The sequence below is a fragment of the Salvelinus alpinus genome, chromosome 12 (genome assembly GCF_045679555.1).
Source record: "Salvelinus alpinus chromosome 12, SLU_Salpinus.1, whole genome shotgun sequence".
Lineage (NCBI taxonomy): Eukaryota > Metazoa > Chordata > Actinopteri > Salmoniformes > Salmonidae > Salvelinus > Salvelinus alpinus.
Window position 1 is genome coordinate 35064113 of NC_092097.1, and position 21842 is coordinate 35085954.

The following is a 21842-nucleotide window of genomic DNA, read 5'->3' on the forward strand; positions in this document are numbered from 1 at the left end:
ATTATTGCAGGTTCCTTCTCAGTGTAATTGTGCCCCCTTGCGAACAGGCGCAGAATGCATTCATAAACTATTTCATTATTGCTAACTAACGATGACTCACTCCATTGATCGTAGGATATTGTTGACTGCAATTAAAAATGTTATTCACTAATTTGCAGTTTGTCTAGCTGTGATCACTGGTTATCTAGTAAAAAAATAAAAAATATTATGCAATGTGAGCTATATTTAATTGAGTATGGCTTCACAGATTATTCAAGAAAATAGTTTATTTGTAGATACACATTACATTACATATAATAACAAGAACAAACAGATTGGCTTTTAATTCCTGTCTTGGGATTCAACGCATGCATCAAGGTTTCTGTGGTGGATTTGTAGTCAATAATTATTTACACATATTGGACAATATCAGGGATAGGGGGTAGTCTAGAAACTGACTGTTGAACCACAGTCAGGGTTGGAGTCACAATTCCTGTCAATTCACATTTAGTCAAGCTAAGCAGTGAGAACATTGAGGTCATATCCCAGTATGTGATTTAACAATTTCATCCACATTCATAAATTAAAACTAGCCAATGTGAAAACCTGATTCTTACTGTGTGCTTAAACACCGGTGAACTGTCATTATAGAACAGACACCATAATACAAACCCACACAACATTGCATACGAAACAAGTTCATATCAAATAGCCTGTGTCTACAAGATGATCAAAAGTACACACACACCAAATCAATACGTTATCTTCTGACAATTATACTGAACAAAATTATAAACGCAACATGTAAAGTGTTGGTCCCATGTTTCATGAGCTGAAATAAAAGATCCATACACAAAAACATTTCTCAAATTTAGTGCACACATTTGTTTACATCCCTGTTAGTGAGCATTTCTCCTTTGCCAAGTTAATCCAGCCACCTGACACTTGTGACATATCAAGAAGCTGATTAAACAGCATGATCATTACACAGGTGCACCTTGTGTTGGGGTCAATAAAAGGCCACTAAAAAGTACAGTTGTCACAACACAATGCCACCAATGTCTCAATTGGCATGCTGACTGCAGGAATTTACACCAGAGCTGTTGCCAAATGAGTTAATGTTCATTCCTCTACCATAAGCCACCTCCAACGTTGTTTGAAGAATTTGGCAGTACATCCAACCGGCCTCACAACATGTAACCACGCCAGCCGAGGCTCTCCACATCCGGCTTCTTCACCTACGGGATCGTCTGAGACCAGCCACCCGGACAGCTGATGAAACTGAGAAATATTTCGGTCTGTTATAAAGCCATTTTGTGGAGAAAAACTCATTCTAATTGGCTGGGCCTGGCTCCCCAGTGGGTGGGCCTATGCCCTCCCAGGCCCACCCTGCCTAGTCATGTGAAAAAATAATTAGGCCCTGATCTATGGTTATTTAAATTGACTGATTTCATTATATGAACTGTAACCCAGTAATTTCGTTGAAATTGTTGCATTTATATTTTTGTTCAGTATACATACAAAAAGAGCAGCAACATTTTAGCAAAAGCTTATAGTTGGTTTTTGAGAAGTACAACTTAGAAGTACCTGAAGTAACAAACCATAACTCAGAAAATGTGCTGTGTTACTGTACATCGTTTACGTTTGTAACCTCCAGGAACGAGAATCCATGTGTTTGGAACATGCTAGCACTGCCCCATTCCCTCTCATTGTATTTGCTAAAGTAAACATCTGAACTGTGGTGGATTACAGTTTCTCCTGGCCCATAGACTACTGTCAAGGTAAGGAACCATTTGACTAATTATGTACATTTTGGTGAAGCAGAGAGGATATATTAAAACACAGGTTTAAAAACTGTGGGTGGAATATACCTTTAAGGGCTATTTGCATTGACCTATTACACAGTGCACCTTTAATTACGAGTAAAGGTTTAAAAATGTCAATATAAAACAAAATGGCACCATTCATACTAAAGGTGTGGTCTTGCTTAACTAGAATAAGACTTTGCATGTTAAAATGAATCATCTCAATAAACATGTAAAAACAGGGAGTGTTGGTCTCTCTGGGATAGAGACTACTAGCGCACATTGCCCATCTCGTATGTGAAATAAATAAAAACAATTATATCTACATCCATAAGGAATCATTGATGGTGTGGTGAGACAATTGGGAAGCACCAGGTGAAATAGGCCATCCTGCATAAGAGCAAAAACACTTCAAATTAACAATAATGTGAAGGTAGTCCTGACAGCTGGAGGCAGGGAGCAGTGGATTTGTCAAATAACATTGCTTTTCTGAACATTGCTGCTCATTAACCATAGGGAATGTAAGTCAAGACATATCATTTGACAGTATCTCCAAGTCAATATTATTCTATTCTTTCTAGTTATATAGACCCTAAGCTCTTGTGAGGTTGCTGTGAAACTTATTTCCATTGGTATCCCCTGTTAAGAGTTGACAGGATGAGAGAAAATCTTATTTAAATGAGGTGAATGTCAGAGAAAACACTCACGTTTGGTGTGGTTTATCTTCCGGAGCCAATGCTTCGATCCTCAAAGATGGTGATTTCAACCTGGGGAGGGGTTAGTTAAGGAAGCTGGGATCCAGCAAGAAATGCAAGACAGTTACACAAGAAAGGTCTAGCTGTGCATCCCAAATGGCATCCTATTCCTTTTACAGTGCACTACTTTTAACCAGAGCCAAAGGAAAATATAAAGGGATTATGGTGGCATTTGTGCAACCTCTGTTAGTGTGAGCCTCTGGGACAGTAAAGGATACAACCCTGAGACCTCTCTCTATTGGGTCTGTAAGCAGCAGTCCCAGAGGAGCGTAGATCTTCTCATTCTGCTCCTTGATGAACCTAGCGATCTTCTTCAATACCTAGACAAAGAAAGTAAGCCCTTTCACCAATTCATGGCTTGGCCTAAAAAAAAGATACTACACCTAATATGGCCACGTCATAAAACATAGGTTCAGTCCCAAATGACAACATATTCCCAATATAGTAAAGTGCACTACTTTAGACCCTGGCCCACAGGGACCAACCCTTGGCCTGCATACTTCTATGGAGAAGACTGAGGGACCTACTTTCTCATAATGGGTCTCCATACAGAGGAAGATAGTGTAGGCGGTCATGCAGGCCAAGCAGCCCTCCAGGTAAGACTTGCCACCAATTTTCTCAGCCTCAGCATAGAGGTTGTTGAGCGTCTGCATCGTCTCCTCAAACTGTTGCCTGTCAACCTGAAAAAAATTATGCCCATCGACCCCTCAGTAAGAGCTCTGCACGACCAAAGTCACTGAGCAATAATGGAGAAGTACACCGACTACACAAACTGAAGGAATGTATGACAATTCTATTTGAACAGCGGTCTACTTAGTAGCTGTGTGTGGTCGACGGCCGGGGACAAGATGGCGGAGTGAGTGGTCGCGTTAAACTGAGCTCCTGAACTTTAAAATTTAATTCAAACCCTAATTTGAGTTTGACGATGATTACAGTTAAAACATTTTCGCTGTCTTTTTTGAATTTTTTATTAGTTTGATGGTTTACTGAATCACTTTTCCACTTTGTTATACGTCAAGCAAGTTCAGCCAAGCCTAGCTAGCTAGCTAGTACTGTAACATTAGCGGAGATGGAAGCTAGCAAAATGTAGAGGGAGCGGTCGTAAACGAGGTAGATCCCATCAACTATATGGAATATTTTGAAACTACCCCAGAAGTAACGGTACAGAGTTCGGAGGAATTAGTCTTCGGTCCAAATAACCCCTTCGAAACTCTCCAACCTGAAGAGACTACGAGAAAGTGACGCCGGGCAGGCTCAACCATCCCAGCCTATCACCAATGAAGCCATCTTCGAGGCACTCCAGGGTTTAAACAAGAAATTTGACGAACAAGATCGGATTAATGGCTTTGAGAGGTTTCATAAAAATACCCTCCCAATTGCAAACGTTTCCAAAACTACATAGTTTAATGCAGCGGGCATTAATATTACCAGATGATGCAAAACTGTTGAAAAATAAAGTTGATGCCCTGACAAAAGAAAACGAGGAGCTGCGCACAGCACAGCCAGTGCTGAACAGAATCGATACAAGTGCCGATGAGGGCTGAGACTGAATGGGCTACCTGAAACTGATGGTGAGAATATCAGAGAAGATTGTGATTGACATTGGGAAGGTTTGTTACATATCCCCGATACAACATCTACCGAGATGTTCAGGGTACACCGTCTCCGAGATAAGAGAAAGGAGAAGACACAGACAGGTCATCATTATGTTTGCGTTGAGGAACGTGAGAGACGAGGTGTGGAGAGCTGCCAAATATGCGCTGATCTGCAGGGAGAAGGGCATTCGCTTTGCAGAAGATTTGAGCAAGCGTGACAGGGATGCCCGTTCGAAGCTGTGGCCACAAGTCGATGAGGCAAGATGGGGGGGGGGGGGGGGGGGCTTTCGCGAGGGGTTTGCTGTCATTGACGGCCACAGGGTGGAGCGAAGTGACTGACTGATTTATGCTTTACGAGTTGGCCTGCTTATACAGTAGTAGGCTAATGAAGCCATATACCGTTTCAACTGGTAAGTTTATTCATGCAATTGTTTATCTGAACACCGCATATAGGTGATATTGCATAGGGCCATACTGTTCGTAGTGGCGAGTTTTGGATGTGAACATTGACCAACGTAAGCACACTGTGGTTTTTGTTTCTCATTTGATGGCTTACTAAGATATCCGTTTTTATTCATTGTGTTTTAAGATCGATATTATGTAAGTAAATCTCCATTTATTTTTCATATGGCTTGATTAGCTTTCAGAGATGTATTTATTAAGTTTGAGAGTTCAATTGAAGATCTAATCTACTATCTATTTTTTTCTATCTCTTTTCGATTTTTAATTCGATTATACCTTCCGGTAACCTACCTCACCCAATGTGATACGGAATCGCTATTATTTTTTAACTTTGGAACACTTTCAAGAACCCCCAGTAGCTAACCAGCTAATCAGCTACAAGCTAATTTAGCCATTTTTTGCCGCTGCTAGCAGCTTTTACCTTCTGCACAGACACCAGCCCTGTTATTAGCCTGGATATTACTCACCAATTTACCAGCATCGGACTGTCTCTCGACAACAACGCCGGATTCCTGCCGTAATCCCTGAGCCACTACTTCTGATCCTCACAGCTAGCTTGCAGATAGCGCAGCTAGCGCCACTGCCACGAAGCTAGCACCAGTTAGCAAACACAATTCTACAATTCACAACCTCTCTTTCGCCATCGCCATCCGGCTTGGATTCTCTGTCGACACGACCACGTCTGGTCTGCAGACGAATACCCCATCCGCTGTGCCCTCAACCGGCCTCCGTCTGAGCAGACCCCCTCCGTCTGAGCAGACCACCCCCCGGGCTACTAACTTTAAACGCCGCGTGCTAGCTTAGTGGAGGCCTCCCTGCTCCATCTACGGCTGCCCCCTGGACACTATGATCACTTGGCTACATAGCTGATGCCTGCTTGACTGTCCATTAATTCACGGTACTCCATTCTGTTTATTTGTGTTTTATCTGTCGGCTCTGTGCTTTAACTCAGGATCTGTGTGTAGTTAATCCGACCCTCTCTGCCTAGTCGTCGCCATTTTTACCTGTTGTTGCTGTGTTAGTGGACTAGCTGCTGTTATCTTACCTGTTGTTTTAGCTAGCTCTCCCAATCAAGACCTGCAATCACTTTATGCCTTATTGTATGTCTCTCTCAAATATCAATATGCCTTGCATACTGTTGTTCAGGCTAGTTATCATTGTTTTGGTTTGCAATGGACCCCGTAGTTCCACTCTCCGTACCTCTGATACCTCCTTTGTCCCACCCCCCACACATGCGGTGACCTCACCCATTGAGACCAGCATGTCCAGAGATACAACCTCTCTTATCATCACCCAGTGCCTGGGCTTGCCTCCGCTGTACCCGTGCCCCACCATACCCCTGTCTGCACATTATGCCCAGAATCTATTCTACCACGCCCATAAATCTGCTCCTTTTATTCCTTGTCCCCAACGCTCTAGGCGACCAGTTTTGATAGCCTTTAGCCGCACCCTCATCCTACTACTCCTCTGTTCCTCGGGTGATGTGGAGGTAAACCCAGGCCCTGCATGTCCCCAGTCACCCTCATTTGTTGACTTCTGTGATCGAAAAAGCCTTGGCCTCATGCATGTCAACATCAGAAGCCTCCTCCCTAAGTTTGCCTTACTCACCGCTTTAGCACACTCTGCCAACCCTGATGTCCTTGCCGTGTCCGAATCCTGGCTTAAGAAGGCCACCAAAAATTCTGGGATTTCCATACCCAACTATAACACTTTCCGTCAAGATAGAACTGCCAAAGGGGGAGGAGTTGCAATCTACTGCAGAGATAGCCTGCAAAGTTCTGTCATACTTTCCAGGTCTATGCCCAAACAGTTCGAACTTCTAATTTTAAAAATTAATCTCTCCAGAAATAAGTCTCTCACTGTTGCCGCCTGCTACCAACCCCCCTCAGCTCCCAGCTGTGCCCTGGACACCATCTGTGAATTGATCGCTCCCCATCTAGCTTCAGAGTTTGTTCTGTTAGGTGACCTAAACTGGGATATGCTTAACACCCCGGCAGTCCTACAATCTAAGCTTGATGCCCTCAATCTCACACAAATCATCAAGGAACCCACCAGGTACAACCCTAAATCCGTAAACATGGGCACCCTAATAGACATTATCCTGACCAACCTGCCCTCCAAATACACCTCTGCTGTCTTCAATCAAGATCTCAGCGATCACTGCCTCATTGCCTGTATCCGCCACGGGTCCGCGGTCAAACGACCACCCCTCATCACTGTCAAACGCTCCCTAAAACACTTCTGCGAGCAGGCCTTTCTAATCGACCTGGCCCGGGTACCCTGGAAGGATATTGACCTCATCCCGTCAGTTGAGGATGCCTGGTCATTCTTTAAAAGTTACTTCCTCACCATATTAGACAAGCATGCTCCGTTCAAAAAATGCAGAACCAAGAACAGATATAGCCCTTGGTTCACTCCAGACCTGACTGCCCTCGACCAGCACAAAAACATCCTGTGGCGAACTGCAATAGCATCGAAGAGCCCCCGCGATATGCAACTGTTCAGGGAAGTCAGGAACCAATACACGCAGTCAGTCAGGAAAGCAAAGGCCAGCTTTTTCAAGCAGAAATTTGCATCCTGTAGCTCTAACTCCAAAAAGTTCTGGGATACTGTAAAGTCCATGGAGAACAAGAGCACCTCCTCCCAGCTGCCCACTGCACTGAGGCTAGGTAACACGGTCACCACCGATAAATCCGTGATAATCGAAGACTTCAACAAGCATTTCTCAATGGCTGGCCATGCCTTCCTCCTGGCGACTCCAACCTTGGCCAACAGCCCCGCCCCCCCCCCCGCTGCTACTCGCCCAAGCCTCCCCAGCTTCTCCTTTACCCATATCCAGATAGCAGATGTTCTGAAAGAGCTGGAAAACCTGGACCCATACAAATCAGCTGGGCTTGACAATCTGGACCCCCTATTTCTGAAACTGTCCGCCGCCATTGTCGCACCCCCTATTACCAGCCTGTTCAACCTCTCCTTCGTATCATCTGAGATCCCCAAGGATTGGAAAGCTGCCGCGGTCATCCCCCTCTTCAAAGGGGGAGACACCCTGGACCCAAACTGTTACAGACCTATATCCATCCTGCCCTGCCTATCTAAGGTCTTCGAAAGCCAAGTCAACAAACAGATCACTGACCATCTCGAATCCCACCGTACCTTCTCCGCTGTGCAATCCGGTTTCCGAGCCGGTCACGGGTGCACCTCAGCCACGCTCAAGGTACTAAACGATATCATAACTGCCATCGATAAAAGACATTACTGTGCAGCCGTCTTCATCGACCTGGCCAAGGCTTTCGACTCTGTCAATCACCATATTCTTATCGGCAGACTCAGTAGCCTCGGTTTTTCTAATGACTGCCTTGCCTGGTTCACCAACTACTTTGCAGACCGAGTTCAGTGTGTCAAATCGGAGGGCATGTTGTCCGGTCCTCTGGCAGTCTCTATGGGGGTACCACAGGGTTCAATTCTCGGGCCGACTCTTTTCTCTGTATACATCAATGATGTTGCTCTTGCTGCGGGCGATTCCCTGATCCACCTCTACGCAGACGACACCATTCTGTATACTTCCGGCCCTTCCTTGGACACTGTGCTATCTAACCTCCAAACGAGCTTCAATGCCATACAACACTCCTTCCGTGGCCTCCAACTGCTCTTAAACGCTAGTAAAACCAAATGCATGCTTTTCAACCGTTCGCTGCCTGCACCCGCACGCCCGACTAGCATCACCACCCTGGACGGTTCCGACCTAGAATATGTGGACATCTATAAGTACCTAGGTGTCTGGCTAGACTGCAAACTCTCCTTCCAGACTCATATCAAACATCTCCAATCCAAAATCAAAGCAAGAATCGGCTTTCTATTCCGCAACAAAGCCTCCTTCACTCACGCCGCCAAACTTACCCTAGTAAAACTGACTATCCTACCGATCCTCGACTTCGGCGATGTCATCTACAAAATAGCTTCCAATACTCTACTCAGCAAACTGGATGCAGTTTATCACAGTGCCATCCGTTTTGTTACTAAAGCACCTTATACGACCCACCACTGCGACCTGTATGCCCTAGTCGGCTGGCCCTCGCTACATGTTCGTCGTCAGACCCACTGGCTCCAGGTCATCTACAAGGCTATGCTAGGTAAAGTGCCGCCTTATCTCAGTTCACTGGTCACGATGGCTACACCCACCCGCAACACGCGCTCCAGCAGGTGTATCTCACTGATCATCCCTAAAGCCAAAACCTCATTTGGACGCCTTTCCTTCCAGTTCTCTGCTGCCTGCGACTGGAACGAATTGCAAAAATCTCTGAAGTTGGAGACTTTTATCTCCCTCAACAACTTTAAAAATCTGCTATCCGAGCAGCTAACCGATCGCTGCAGCTGTACATAGTCCATCTGTAAACTACCCACCCAATTTACCTACCTCACCCCCCATACTGCTTTTATTTATTTACTTTTCTGCTCTTTTGCACACCAGTATCTCTTCTTGCACATGATCATCTGATGATTTATCACTCCAGTGTTAATCTGCTAAATTGTAATTATTCGATTTATTGCCTACCTCATGCCTTTTGCACACATTGTATATAGATTCTCTTTTTTTTCTACCATGTTATTGACTTGTTTATTGTTTACTCCATGTGTAACTCTGTGTTGTTGTCTGTTCACACTGCTATGCTTTATCTTGGCCAGGTCGCAGTTGCAAATGAGAACTTGTTCTCAACTAGCCTACCTGGTTAAATAAAGGTGAAATAAAAAAAATAAAAATAAATAATATAACACTATCTATCCATTTATTTTCCTTTTTATGGTCGTTACTGTTCGTCAACAAAACATTTTGAAAACGTATGCTACCTTTATATTATTCAGGGTCCCTGTTTATTCTAGACAACTCTATTTCTCTTTCATTTTTATCCTTGCATACCAGGGCTTTACAGAACAATTTAAAAAACGCAAGGCAATTTTTAGTTTTTGTAAAGATTCATTAAAGTCCAATTGTTTTTTTATTTCAAGAGACACATTCCTCAGATGACTTAATTTTGGACAGTTTTAGAAATTACGTTACATAAAAGGTAAATATTTATGGTTATTACATACTGCCAAAAAATGTTTTGAACATCTATTAGTAAAGTCTTAATTGAGCTGAAAAACAAATATTTTACAGATAACATTGTTGGAGGTGATTATAATGTTGCTCTTGATGCTCCTTTCCGATATTTGGCGTTAACAGAATCCAACCTTACAACAATTTTCTTGGTTCAACTCTACAACTAGCGACAGACAATTAAAATCTAGAATTGATTATTGGTTGGTATCTTCCAATCTTATGAATCTTGTATTTCCTCAGCTCCTCTGACACACCATTGTGCCATTATTCTTTCCTTTTGATAATGACAAGAGATTTACTAAAGCATACTGGAAATGTAACCCTTTTCTTTTAAAGAAAAGTCATTTTGCTTACAGACTAAAGCTCTTATCAGAGAGACCTGCCTCTATTATGCTCTCTCTTCTACTAACAAATGGGAAATGATTAAATTCAGAATTCGATGTCTTGCCATCCCTACTGGTAAAATGCTAGCTCAGAAAAGATTCTCCAAGCAGATGGATATTATTGTTGATATTAACAGGTTGAGCAATAAACTTGATTTAAATCAAGATGAAAAAGCAGAGCTTGCCAAATGCCAATGTGAATGGCATATACAACGATAAGGCACAGGGTGCCTTCATCTGTTCAAAGGCCAAATAGATTGAAAAAGGTGAAAAAGAAACATCTTATTTCTTTAATTTGGAGAAGAGTAGGCAGACTAGGCATAGTATTACATCAATTTATGTAAGTGACAATATATCTGATGATCTTGAAGTGATTAACCTTTTGTCAATAGGGGGTGCTGTTAGCACTTTATTTTTTTTGACATTGCCAAATTAAACTGCCTAGTAGTCAATTCTTGCTCGTACAATATGCATATTATTGTTATTATTGGATAGAAAACACTCTCTAGTTTCTATAACCGTTGGAATTATGTCTCTGAGTGGAACAGAACTCTATCTACAGCACTTTCCCTGACAGGGAGTGAGATTTCAGAAATCTTGGCCTCTGGTCCCAGGTCAGTTTTAATGTCCCTGTGAATGCTATGAGGATACAAACACTGCCTACACCTTCCTCTAGATGTCAGTAAGTGGTGACAATTGGAGTGAATGGAGTCGATTGCGCAATCAGGGCCTGTATAAAACAGAAAAGACCGGAAGTAGCTTTCTTTTGGATCCTGCGCTGGACGCATGAAGGGCGTCGGACCGACCCCTTTCCAAGCCTTGGTTTAGCCAGTAATATATCGCCGGTCATGTTTTTACTTGTTATAGGTGTTAAAAACATCATAAGGTAGTTAATTTAAACCGTTTTATAGCAATTTATATCCGTTTAGTGCGATTTTGAGGCATTTATTTGTGACGCTCTTCCATGAGCTGGGCACGTTTCCTGTACATACCGAACGTTATTGGCCATTTCGACGGGACAAGAGGACATCTTTCGACCAAAAGACGATTAGACCGGAGAAAGGATACATTGGCCAAGATTCTGATGGAAGAACAGCTCACAGTAAGAACTATTTATGATGATAAATCGCTGTTCTGTTGAAAAATTTTAAACACATATATCGCCATTTTGTTATGTGTAGCTTCGCTTTGGCGGACCCGGTATTGCACAGTAAGGATAATTTTAGAAATGTAAGTCAGCGATTGCATTAAGAACTAATTTGTCTTTCGATTCCTGTCAACCCTGTATTTTTTAGTCAAGTTTATGATTAGCTATCGATTAGACTAGATCACTCTCAAATATAGCGCCCGACATTTTCAGGGCAGTTTTGCTAGTATTCTCATTGTATAACCACGTTTTTTTGTGGCTAAATATGCACATTTTCGAACAAACTCTATATGTATTTTGTAATATGATGTTACAGGAGTGTCATCGGAAGAATTCTGAGAAGGTTAGTGAAAAAATTAATATATTTTGGTGATCATAACGTTATCGCTCCCCTTGCCTTTGATTCATGCTGGGGTAACGTTTGCACATGTGGTATGCTAATATAACGATTTATTGTGTTTTCGCTGTAAAACGCTTAGAAAATCTGAAATATTGTCTGAATTCACAACATCTGTGTCTTTCCATTGCTATGCTTTGTCTATTTTTATGAAATGTTTTATGATGAGTAAATTGGTAATACACGTTGCTCTCTGTATTTATTCTAGTCGAGTTGTGATGGTGGGTGCAATTGTAAACTATGATTTCTACCTGAAATATGCACATTTTTCTAACAAAAACTATCCTATACAATAAATATGTTATCAGACTGTCATCTGATGAGGTTTTTTCTTGGTTAGTGGCTATCAATATCTTTATTTGGCCGAATTGGTGATAGCTACTGGTGGAGAGAAAAAATGGTGGACAAAGAAAAATGGTGTCTTTTGCTAACGTGGTTAGCTAATAGATTTACATATTGTGTCTTCCCTGTAAAACATTTTAAAAATCAGAAATGATTGCTGGATTCACAAGAAGTGGATCTTTCATCTGGTATCTTGGACTTGTGATTGAATGATATTTAGATGCTACTATTTACTTGTGACGCTATGCTAGCTATGCTATTCAGCTTTTTTACTGGTGGGGGGTGGGGGGTGCTCCCGGATCCGGGTTTCTGACTCGGTAGAAGTTAATAACTCTATTTAGCCTATAGAAAGGTTTAAGAAATTATGTGATTCTGATATAGATATTACTGGAGTTGGACCAAGCCATGAAACAAATGCCTATAGGTAAATCTCCTGGACTGGATGGCCTGACTCCTAGCTACATTTTTGGCCTGATATTAGAGTTATTGCTTTGTCTACAAAGTGGGTATTGCTAATGCTATCTTACCTCCTTCGAGACAGGGACTAATAGTTCTTATACCCAAACCAAAGAAGGACTCTCTTTACCTGGACAATTGGAGACCTAGTCAGTTGCCAACAACGTGATGGAAGTTACTAGCCCATGTCTATGCCAATAGACTGAAAAAAGGCCTTGATATAAAAATCAGTGAAACTCAAAGCAGCCTTCATTAAAGGAAGGACTATCCATAACCATATACAATTGGTTTTAGATATGATGATAAAGGCTTTATATTTTTTTTATATATTTTTTTTTTAAGGCTTTTGACACTTTAGAACACAACTTTTTATTTAGAACTCTCTCTACTTTTGGGTTTGGGGAGAATTTCTGTAACGTGATAAGGATGATATTAGCAGTTCGGTGGGTATGAGTAATGGCACATCCCCTCGTTTCTCTATTGCCAGAGGAATTAGACAGGGTTGTCCAATATCCCCTCTTATTTATTTTAGCCACAGATTTACTAGCCGTTTTTCTTAACAAATCTGAGAATTTAAAAGGGGATCTTTTTGGTAAAGATATAAATATCAGTCAATTTGCAGATGATACTACCCTTTTCCTAAAGGATAGAGTGGCTATTCCCTTGGCTATTGACAGAATCAAGAAATGTTCTATGGCCTCTGGGTTGACTCTCAAGCTTAATGAATTGGCATGAGATCATATTTGTTGCTGTGACTCCGTCAACATTGCCTCCATAACGGTTAAAAAGGACGTTAAATATTTAGGAATTGTTTTCACTAAAAAACGTATCAGATAAAGAATCTTTAAACATCGATAATAGGATTAATTCCATGAGTTTCATTAAGTCAGTGGCTGCAATGTGATCTCAATTTTGGGTCGTATTCTTTTGTCCAAGACACATGGTTTCCCCAAGTCAGTCCCTTTTTCTTTCTTCTAATAACATAAAGTCAATTCTGTTATATTTAGATTTGTTTCGAGGAATAAAATGCATTATATTTGGAAATCACAATTAGTGAAAAACTATGATCGTGGAGGTTTACAGGCTATTGATTGTTGTTAGTGGGTGCTTTTAGAATTAAATGGTTGAAATTGGTCTGTCTAATCCTACCTCTGTGGTATCATATCCCTAACAATCTGTTTATTAAACTTGGTAGACTTGAATTCCTAATGAAATGTGATTTTGTGAAGTTTCACCAGCAAATTACATTTCAGGAACATTTTCCCCCCACAAAACATTGATTTGGAATAATAGCGTTATTAAAATTAATAGGAAATCCATTTTCAAATGCCTTTGGTTTGACAAGGGTATTCATTTTGTATGTTTTGGTAGACAACACTGGGGAGTTTTTGCAGTTCGAGTTTGTTGGTAAATTTCAGGTTAATATTACTCAGAGAATATACGAAGGTTTGCAAAGCAATTCCACTTCATTTACTTGGACTTATTAACACTTATATGAGGTTGTTCCCTCTTTTCCAAGTTTACAAAATGATGACTTGAATCTTATGGATAAAAAAATGCAACAATAAGTGGATACAATTGGGAGTTAATTAGGTAATTTTTGGTGATTATAATTCAATATATTGCTATGGAAGTAACCTTCCCATGCTATGGTCAAAAGTTAAAGAAACTCATTTTAAAATATTTTCTTCCATCTACCCTGTTAATGATTTCTTGCACAAAAGATTCAATTTTGACAAAATGCCTTGTATTTTTTGTTCCTCTGATTCAGAATCTATAGAGCACTTTTTTCATGCCGCCATTCTAGTAAACAATGGATTGAAATTCATGAATGGTTGTGTATAAAATCTCCAGAATTACCTACGTTTACCTTTGATGTTAATTGGCATTATGCTTATCCTTGCAATTCCGATCATAACTATTTTATTCATATTATTATTCTCTTGGCCAAATACCATATTCACAAATGTAAATGGGTGGAAACATCACTTATTTTGGGGGAAAAAATTCTTCATTGAACTGTTATAAATCCCTCAAAGTTGTGAAACTTAAAAAGTTGAAAAATTTATTAGAAGTCATGTCTCTGAATGTCTGTTAATGTCTCATTGCCTTGTCACATATTAATGATGTCCTGAATTTTTATTTTTTTTGGGGGGGGGGGGAGGATTCCTGTATTCACAGGAATGTCCCTGTATTGATGTGTAATATTGTTAGTGTTGCAATTAAAAAATATATATGCTTAAAAATATATATATAATTTTTTTTTTTTTTTAAAGATAATTAAAAGTGTGTATGGTCTCATACCCTAGACTCCAGCTCAGAGGGGAACTTGGTCTGGAACCTGCAGATTGTACCCGAGTTGTAGTCCCTCTGGACATACACTTTGGAGGCGACGGCTGCTTGATGTCGCAGGTCCTGCAAGTTGTGCGTCTGAAAGCATGAATTGAACAAATATCATGGGATCATTTGCGTCCATCATTAGCCTAGTTATTAAGTTAACCTTAAAAGCTATCTAGCTAGCTACACAGAAGGCTCAGTCTGGACAGAGGGCTAGCTAACGTTAGCCATATTTGTTGAAAACATCTTGCTTGGCTAGTAAACCAAGCACCACAGTACAGGCAGCCACCAAATTGTGAAATGTTTATTCAATTAGTTAGACACGGCTTAGTTGTCAATGCCTAAATACAGTTAAAACGATCAATGTAATTTACCTCAGCCATAGTGGACGTTTTCCTTTCAGCTAGCTTCTTCGGGTAGTACTTCCGCACAGACTGAACGCTTCAATGAGTATGCTGCCACTCGTCTTTTTCCTTCTGTGGAGTTTATATGGTGGTTGGCTACCAACTTTACGGTGCATTACCGCCACCAACTGGACTGAAGTGTGGAACAGAGACAGTGAAGGTCTAAATCCTACCCAATATTATCATTTATTTTTCCTTTATTTAACTAGGCAAGTCAGTTAAGAACAAATTCTTATTTTCAATGACGGCCTAGGAACAGTGGGTTAACTGCCTTGTTCAGGGGCAGAGGACACATTTTTACCTTGTCAGCTGGTGAATTCAATCTTGCAACCTTTCGGTTACAAGTCCAACGCTCTAACCACTAGGCTACCTGCCGCCCCAAATCTACCCAAGGAAATTAAATACATAATGAAATGCTCCATCCCCTGAAGAATTCTGCAGCAGTTAACTTAATCCTGGCTCTTTAACCCCATTACTCCTCAAATATAATAACAATTGCTCCCTTTCCCGCCCATATTTCTGGAACTGAAATAGAACATGTTCCACTGTCTCCATCTTCTCCTGATAATGATCACACCTCCCAGTTTGATATGTTCACTGTTCTTATTAACCCATTGGCTACTGCTTTACTGATTGACAATTCCATCTCAACATTAGGATGTTTAAGAGCCTGCTTGGGGATAACATCCACCTCATTCCACTCTACTTCCACATGAGCTGGCACCCAGAGGAACATCACAAATACCCCCATCCGTTTCACTCTATACATGCACTGCCTGCTGAGACAAATTAATTTAAGCTCATCAATGCAGCACAGGAGACCAAGCCAATTACTACTCTGTCTGGCCTCACCTCCTCCACCCACTAGTATGGCCAACAACTCCATTGAGTAAACAGAAATTATCCATTGCTGTCACTGTCACCTTAAACTCAGGAACACTAAAAGCTGCACCTGACCTTGTTTTAGGGTCCATCTGTGAATATAAAGAAAGCATATTGTGTTCACTTACAACTGAATCTACTCCTTCCTCAACATCTCGTACCCTTTCAAGCAACCCTAGATATATCACTGGCTGAGGGAGAAACCATGGGGCTAGCAGTTCAAATAAACGCATGACACACACATGAAGGACTGAGATTAACTAGTCTAGTTTCTGAACTTCATTAATCCTCTGCATAATCCTTGCAATTGCAAGTCTACCCAATGGCATTTGTTTAATTTCTTTACTCATTGACATCTATATTCTTGGGTAGCTTACATATTTTCAGGAATTTTAAAACTCGATCTTTGCTTTGTCACAGGTTACAAACTTCCCTGCCTTCCTTTCGGGTCAGGATACTCTGAAGAGTTAGGGTTTGATGTTTTTCTTTTACCGCATATTGAACAGTCTGACCTGACTAGAACCTCATTCATGTGTTCCATACCAATTAGGTTGTGGCCCAAAACATGACTTTACACTCAGCCACTTGGCTAAAACATGAACACAAAAGTGGTTTGATTTTGTGGAGGTTTTTATTACATTCAATGATCTTCTTGAATTGGGTCAGCAACCATAAGAGTAGTGTCGGCTGCCTTCTAGTCGAATAGGCCAAAGCCCATGTCGTCGTCCGAGCCCTCCTCAGACTCCTCCTTGGCCTCCTCCTTAGCGGCGGCTGGGGCAGCGGCAGTCTCGGCCACAGCCACAGGAGCAACAGCGAAGGCAGTGGGGTCAGCCAGGTAAGCCTTCACCTGGGAAAAGAGGGGGTAGAGAAGCAATGTTAACTCAAATGTAGAAATCTATGGAGATAACGTGCCAATGGATGACCTGGTGTCCGAGACCAAGCGTCCCTGCCTGCCGTGGGATGCAGACAGACAGGTTGATGTGTGCAGGGGGAACGACAGCGCAGTACTGAACAAGCTGCACTGTAACTTATCCTGCAGCTGGGACACTCAATTGTGGCCTATTCAAGAATCAAACTGTGGCCCCCTATCCCTATGTAGATGTTACAATCAAGGATTTGACAGGCATAAACAATGTGGTGAACATTCCTAACCTAGAGGGCAAGGTGGCACTACGACCATATTACTTATAAATTCTTTCAGACTTACAGCAACATCCTGAGGGCTAGGTTTTGTTTGTGGACTGGGCCAGCATTTGATCAGTCATCCATTTCAATATCATGTGGTCCAAATGTGGGTGGGATGCTATACCTTGTCTGCCAGGGGGAAGGAGTAGTCAGTCTCCACGGCAACAGCCAGGACTCTCTTGTAGCCGTTGATGATGGTGTGGGGAATGGAGGCCAGAGTCGGGTATCCGATCTCCAGACACACACTGGCGATGTTCCTCACACCCTGAAAGAGGACAAGTTGTGGTCAGGACAGGCATGACCGCGACTTTCAGCACTTCACTCAAGTCTGACTGTTCCAGTACATATTTGCTAAATTTGTGTCTGAAACCAAGCGTCCCTGTCAGCTGTGGGATGCAGACAGACAGGGATAGTAGGAAACTAGTTGATGTGTGCAGGGGGAACGACAGAGCAGTACTGAACAAGTTGCACTGTAACTTATCCTGCTTCCTCAAAAACTAAGAGAATACGTTCCTGAACTTGACAGCTACAGTGTTCATTTTCACTTGTTTTCAGAACATAAAATATTGAGACAAGACAAAAGAGGAAGGGGAAACTAATTAAGACTTAATGGGACACAGTACTACATTTTAGTCAGTTTCATTTACTATTCAAGGCATCAATAATAATAAATAGATTTTGGGTCATGGACTCAAAGTATCTTTACAAGACAGTGTGCACGCGCTTCCTCACCTCCAGGAACCTGGCGTGCAGAGCATCCTCAGTAATGTCGAGCACCTCAGGGCTATAAACACTACCGCTATCATACACCTGCTGGATGAGCAGACCGAAGGAAAAGGGCGAGATGTTCAACATGTTGAGCAGCGTGGCCTCACTGGCTCCCACCTTGTCTCCAGGCTTGATGAGCATCACATCGCTCTGTAGGGAGAAATTAAGGGATGAGACACTTCGTCCAGTTTATTTCATTTTCCGAAACGCCCTATTGTTTTCTATAGAAGAAAACATTACAATACTAACCCTACACAAATCAGTACTTGTGTATTAGACACATGGAACACAACAAAGCCTAGCAACAGCTCAAAGTTATCTATCTATCCAGCCAGCAACATATTTGATCAAATCAGGAAACCCTTCTCAGACAAATGCCTCGATGTCTTCAACTGAAAAAACACACTGCCCTGGGGAGCTGAACCCAGAGACACAGAACGTGACTCTGACCCAGTGACCGCAGAGAGACTGTGTCCTGTTCCGACTCGTCATCGTCTCATCACTGAAGAGCACCTCTTATTTAGAGGATGTATTACAATGTAATTCCACTATCCCATTAGTCTAAAGTAGAGCCCACTAAGCAGACTGGCTGAGCTACTGCCTGAGGACTTAGACTGCAGTCGTCCCACTTACCAGGATTTCAATGGTTCCTCTGGAGATCTTGGTGGTGATGCCCAGGGCCTGGAAGAAGGAGGTCTTCTCAGGACCAAGCCCAGTGTTCTGGGCTGGCACAGTCACGTCACAGGGGGCAATAGCGCCGGCACGAGCAGCAGCTGGCACCTGAGGGACAGAGGTTTGGAGGTTAGGGGGCAATCCAGCTATGGCTCCGATTCAAACAAAAGAGTCGAGTCCATGGGTACATCCCATGAGACTGAGCAAATTCAACAGGAAATTATGTTTGAGACCAAGCGTCCCTGTCAGCCGTGGGATGTAGACAGACAGGGATAGTAGGAAACTAGTTGATGTGTGCAGGGGGAACGACAGAGCAGTACTGAACAAGCTGCACTGTAACTTATCCTGCATCGTTATTTCATCTTTTAAGCAGACTCCAGAAACGTGATTCTACATCAAGGGCTATACCATTTATTACTATTTAATAATATTGTATGTGTTCCAAATGGCATCCTATCCCCTATATAGTGCCCTGGTCAAAAGTAGCGCTTTATAAAGCAAATAGGGTGGCATTTTGGATAAAAACACCCCCCACAAGTTGACAATTTAACCTTAAATTCACTAGGGTAGGGGGCAGCATTCGGAATTTTGGATGAAAAGCGTGCCCAAATTAAACTGCCTGCTACTCAGGCCCAGAAGCTAGGATATGCATATAATTAGTAGATTTGGATAGAAAACACTAATGTTTGTGAGTATAACAGAACTGATATGGCAGGTGAAAACCTGAGGAAAATCCAACCAGGAAGTACTATTATTTTGAAAGGCTGTTTTTCCATTGAAAGCCTATCCACCATACAAAGACTTAGGACCCAGTTCACGATATCTATGGCTTCCTCTACATGTGACCAGTCTTTAGGCATTGATTCAGGCTTCTACTCTGAAAAATGAGGGAGATACAGCACTTACAGCCACGAGTCCTGCGCATGACCGGGAGTGCGCATTTCTTGTTTCTCCTTTTCTATTGACGAAGCTTTTGCCCGGTTGAAATATTACTGATTATTTATGACAAAAACAACCTGAGGATTGATTTTAAACATCGTTTGACATGTTTCTACTAACTTTTATTGTACTTTTTTGACTTTTCGTCTTGATGTTGTGCGCGCCTTGTGCCTTTGGATTCCAGAACTAAACGCACCAACAAAACAGAGGTTTTTGTACATAGAGGGACATTATCGAACAAAACAAACATTTATTGTCTAACATGGCGACCTGGGAGTGCCACCAGATGAAGATCATCAAAGGTAAGTGATTAATTTTAATGCTATTTCTGACTTTTGTGAGCCCTCTCCTTGGTTGGAAAATGGCTGGATGGTTTTTGTGGCTAGGCGCAGATCTAACATAATCGCGTCGTGTGCTTTCGCCGTAAAGCCTTTTTGAAATCGGACACTGTGGTTGGATTTACAATAAGTTTATATTTAAAATGGTGTATAATACTTGTATGTTTGAGGAATTTTAATTATGGGATTTCTGTTGTTTTGAATTTGGCGCCCTGCAATTTCCCTGGCTGTTGTCGAGGTGGGACGAAAGCGTCCCACTTGTACCTGAAAGGTTAAGACCAGAGGTTCCAACTCAGCGCCTGGTCAGAAAGAACATTAACCTTGTTGGCCAGCAGCATGTCCCGGATCTCAGCCAGGTCCTCCTTGGTGAAGACGAAGCCCACATTTCCTTTGATGTGGGGCAGCAACCTGTGAAGACAGCAACAATGTCAACATTGCACATAAAACCGCAAATGACACAAATAGCAAGACTGAGAAAAGGTGTCTGAGACCAAGTGTCCCTGTAAGCCGTGGGAAGCAGACAGACCGGAATAGTAGGAAACAAGTTTTGCAGGGGGAACGACAGAGCAGAACAAGCTGCACTAACTTAATCTGGTTTGCAAATAGCCAATCAGCGGCTAGTTAAATAGATTTGAAAAGTTTCACCTAGCCATTCAGACCAAAATGTGTTAGTTTAGAACGTACTTCTCCAGGGCAGGGTTGTTCTCCAGGTGGCCACGGATGGCTTTGCGCATCATGGTGTTTTTACCCATGAGCACCACAGCCTTCCCACGCAGAGAGAGACGAATGGCCTGCATCTGCTTCGAGCCCACATTGTCTGCACCAACAATGAAGCATTTGGGGTAGTCATCCAGCAGTTGCTGCAAAGAATAGCAAGTTAGTCAAACAAGCAGTTGTAAATTCAGTTTGAGGAAATGTAAACCCTCTACCATTGTATAAGCAAGACTAAGCAAAATATTTATCCAGTTCACTACCATGCAAGTGTCTGAGACCAAGCATCCCTGTCAGCTGTGGGATGCAGGGGAAATGAGAGCAGTACTGCACAAGCTGCACTGTAACTTATCCTGCTCTGTCAATGGTCAAACATAAGATATGGTTCTATACTTCCAAGCATTATTGTTATGTCAACCTACGATGATTTTCATAAAATAGTTGGACTTCCACGTGGTCCTGTCTTCCCTCGGCATCTTTGCAGTGCTTCGAAGGATCGCTTTAACAGCTGGTTTAAAGACAGTATATTATCTAAGGAAAAAATATATATATTTTAGACATGCAGCAGGTTCAAATCAATGACACCCATCAGTAACTAGTAACATAGTCACTAAAGCCATCTAACTGGCAGTCATTCACCCACTAGCTTCCAAGCAATAACGTTAGCTGTTTCACGGCAAAAAAAATATTATCTTTAACAGTTAACGTTAGCTGACATTATACCAAGAGTATACCTTATCTCTATTGCTAGTTACGACTTGTATATGTACGTGGCTTTATGATGAACCGGAATATTAGTAATAAACTAACGTCAGCTTAAATGTAACAGTAATAATGGTGGCACATGGCGGTAATCACCGTGCCAAGGAGGCCGCACAGACAAAATAGAATATAAACTAAGAATACGTCTTCATAATTATGTTTCCATATTACCATAGTACTGTAGTTTACTGTAATAAACAAATTATGTTTCACCCAATATAGCAAAACACATTTTAACGTGTAATCGTACATGAAGACTCAAGCCGGTGAAAACCCCTTACCTCGCAGTAAGGACGCGTGAAAGAAAGAGAACGAAACCGGAAGCGAAAAAATAATATACAGCACAAACAGCCAATCACAAACTATTACGACTACTCTGTTCCACAGACATGATTGGCCACCATCTGTGTCACTCATTTGTCGGT

The 21842-nt window shown here is 41.9% G+C and overlaps 2 protein-coding genes and 3 non-coding genes across 7 annotated transcripts; all 5 read right to left on the reverse strand.

Annotated features, from left to right (window-relative positions):
* Positions 1 to 248: 248 nt before the first annotated feature.
* golga7 (golgin A7) lies at positions 249 to 15288 on the reverse strand. 2 transcript variants are annotated; one of them, XM_071336029.1, is made up of 6 exons: positions 15131 to 15288; positions 14724 to 14849; positions 3067 to 3219; positions 2758 to 2859; positions 2492 to 2551; positions 249 to 1260 (listed from the first exon to the last, which is right to left on the reverse strand). In XM_071336029.1, the coding sequence occupies exons 1-5, from the start codon at positions 15137 to 15139 to the stop codon at positions 2504 to 2506; spliced, it is 438 nt and encodes a 145-aa protein (XP_071192130.1). In that variant the 5' UTR covers positions 15140 to 15288; the 3' UTR covers positions 249 to 1260; positions 2492 to 2503. The 2 variants fall into 2 exon arrangements, with proteins under 2 accessions (XP_071192130.1, XP_071192131.1); XM_071336030.1 differs by having other exon boundaries at positions 249 to 2174; positions 15131 to 15261.
* A 1366-nt stretch (positions 15289 to 16654) lies between these two features.
* On the reverse strand, positions 16655 to 21834 carry LOC139535994 (large ribosomal subunit protein uL10-like). Of its 2 annotated transcripts, none has more exons than XM_071336042.1 (8): positions 21699 to 21834; positions 21078 to 21186; positions 20629 to 20804; positions 20265 to 20352; positions 18629 to 18775; positions 17960 to 18145; positions 17352 to 17492; positions 16655 to 16889 (listed from the first exon to the last, which is right to left on the reverse strand). In XM_071336042.1, exons 2-8 carry the CDS (start codon positions 21129 to 21131, stop codon positions 16737 to 16739), a joined length of 945 nt encoding a protein of 314 aa, XP_071192143.1. In that variant the 5' UTR covers positions 21132 to 21186; positions 21699 to 21834; the 3' UTR covers positions 16655 to 16736. The 2 variants fall into 2 exon arrangements, with proteins under 2 accessions (XP_071192143.1, XP_071192144.1); XM_071336043.1 differs by having other exon boundaries at positions 21668 to 21735.
* Positions 17587 to 17715, reverse strand: LOC139536623 (small nucleolar RNA SNORA63). The gene has a single exon (XR_011667349.1). It is a non-coding gene; the product is annotated as a small nucleolar RNA SNORA63 (small nucleolar RNA).
* LOC139536621 (small nucleolar RNA SNORD15) lies at positions 18357 to 18503 on the reverse strand. Its single transcript, XR_011667347.1, has one exon. It is a non-coding gene; the product is annotated as a small nucleolar RNA SNORD15 (small nucleolar RNA).
* LOC139536622 (small nucleolar RNA SNORA63) lies at positions 18890 to 19018 on the reverse strand. The gene has a single exon (XR_011667348.1). It is a non-coding gene; the product is annotated as a small nucleolar RNA SNORA63 (small nucleolar RNA).
* Positions 21835 to 21842: the final 8 nt, after the last annotated feature.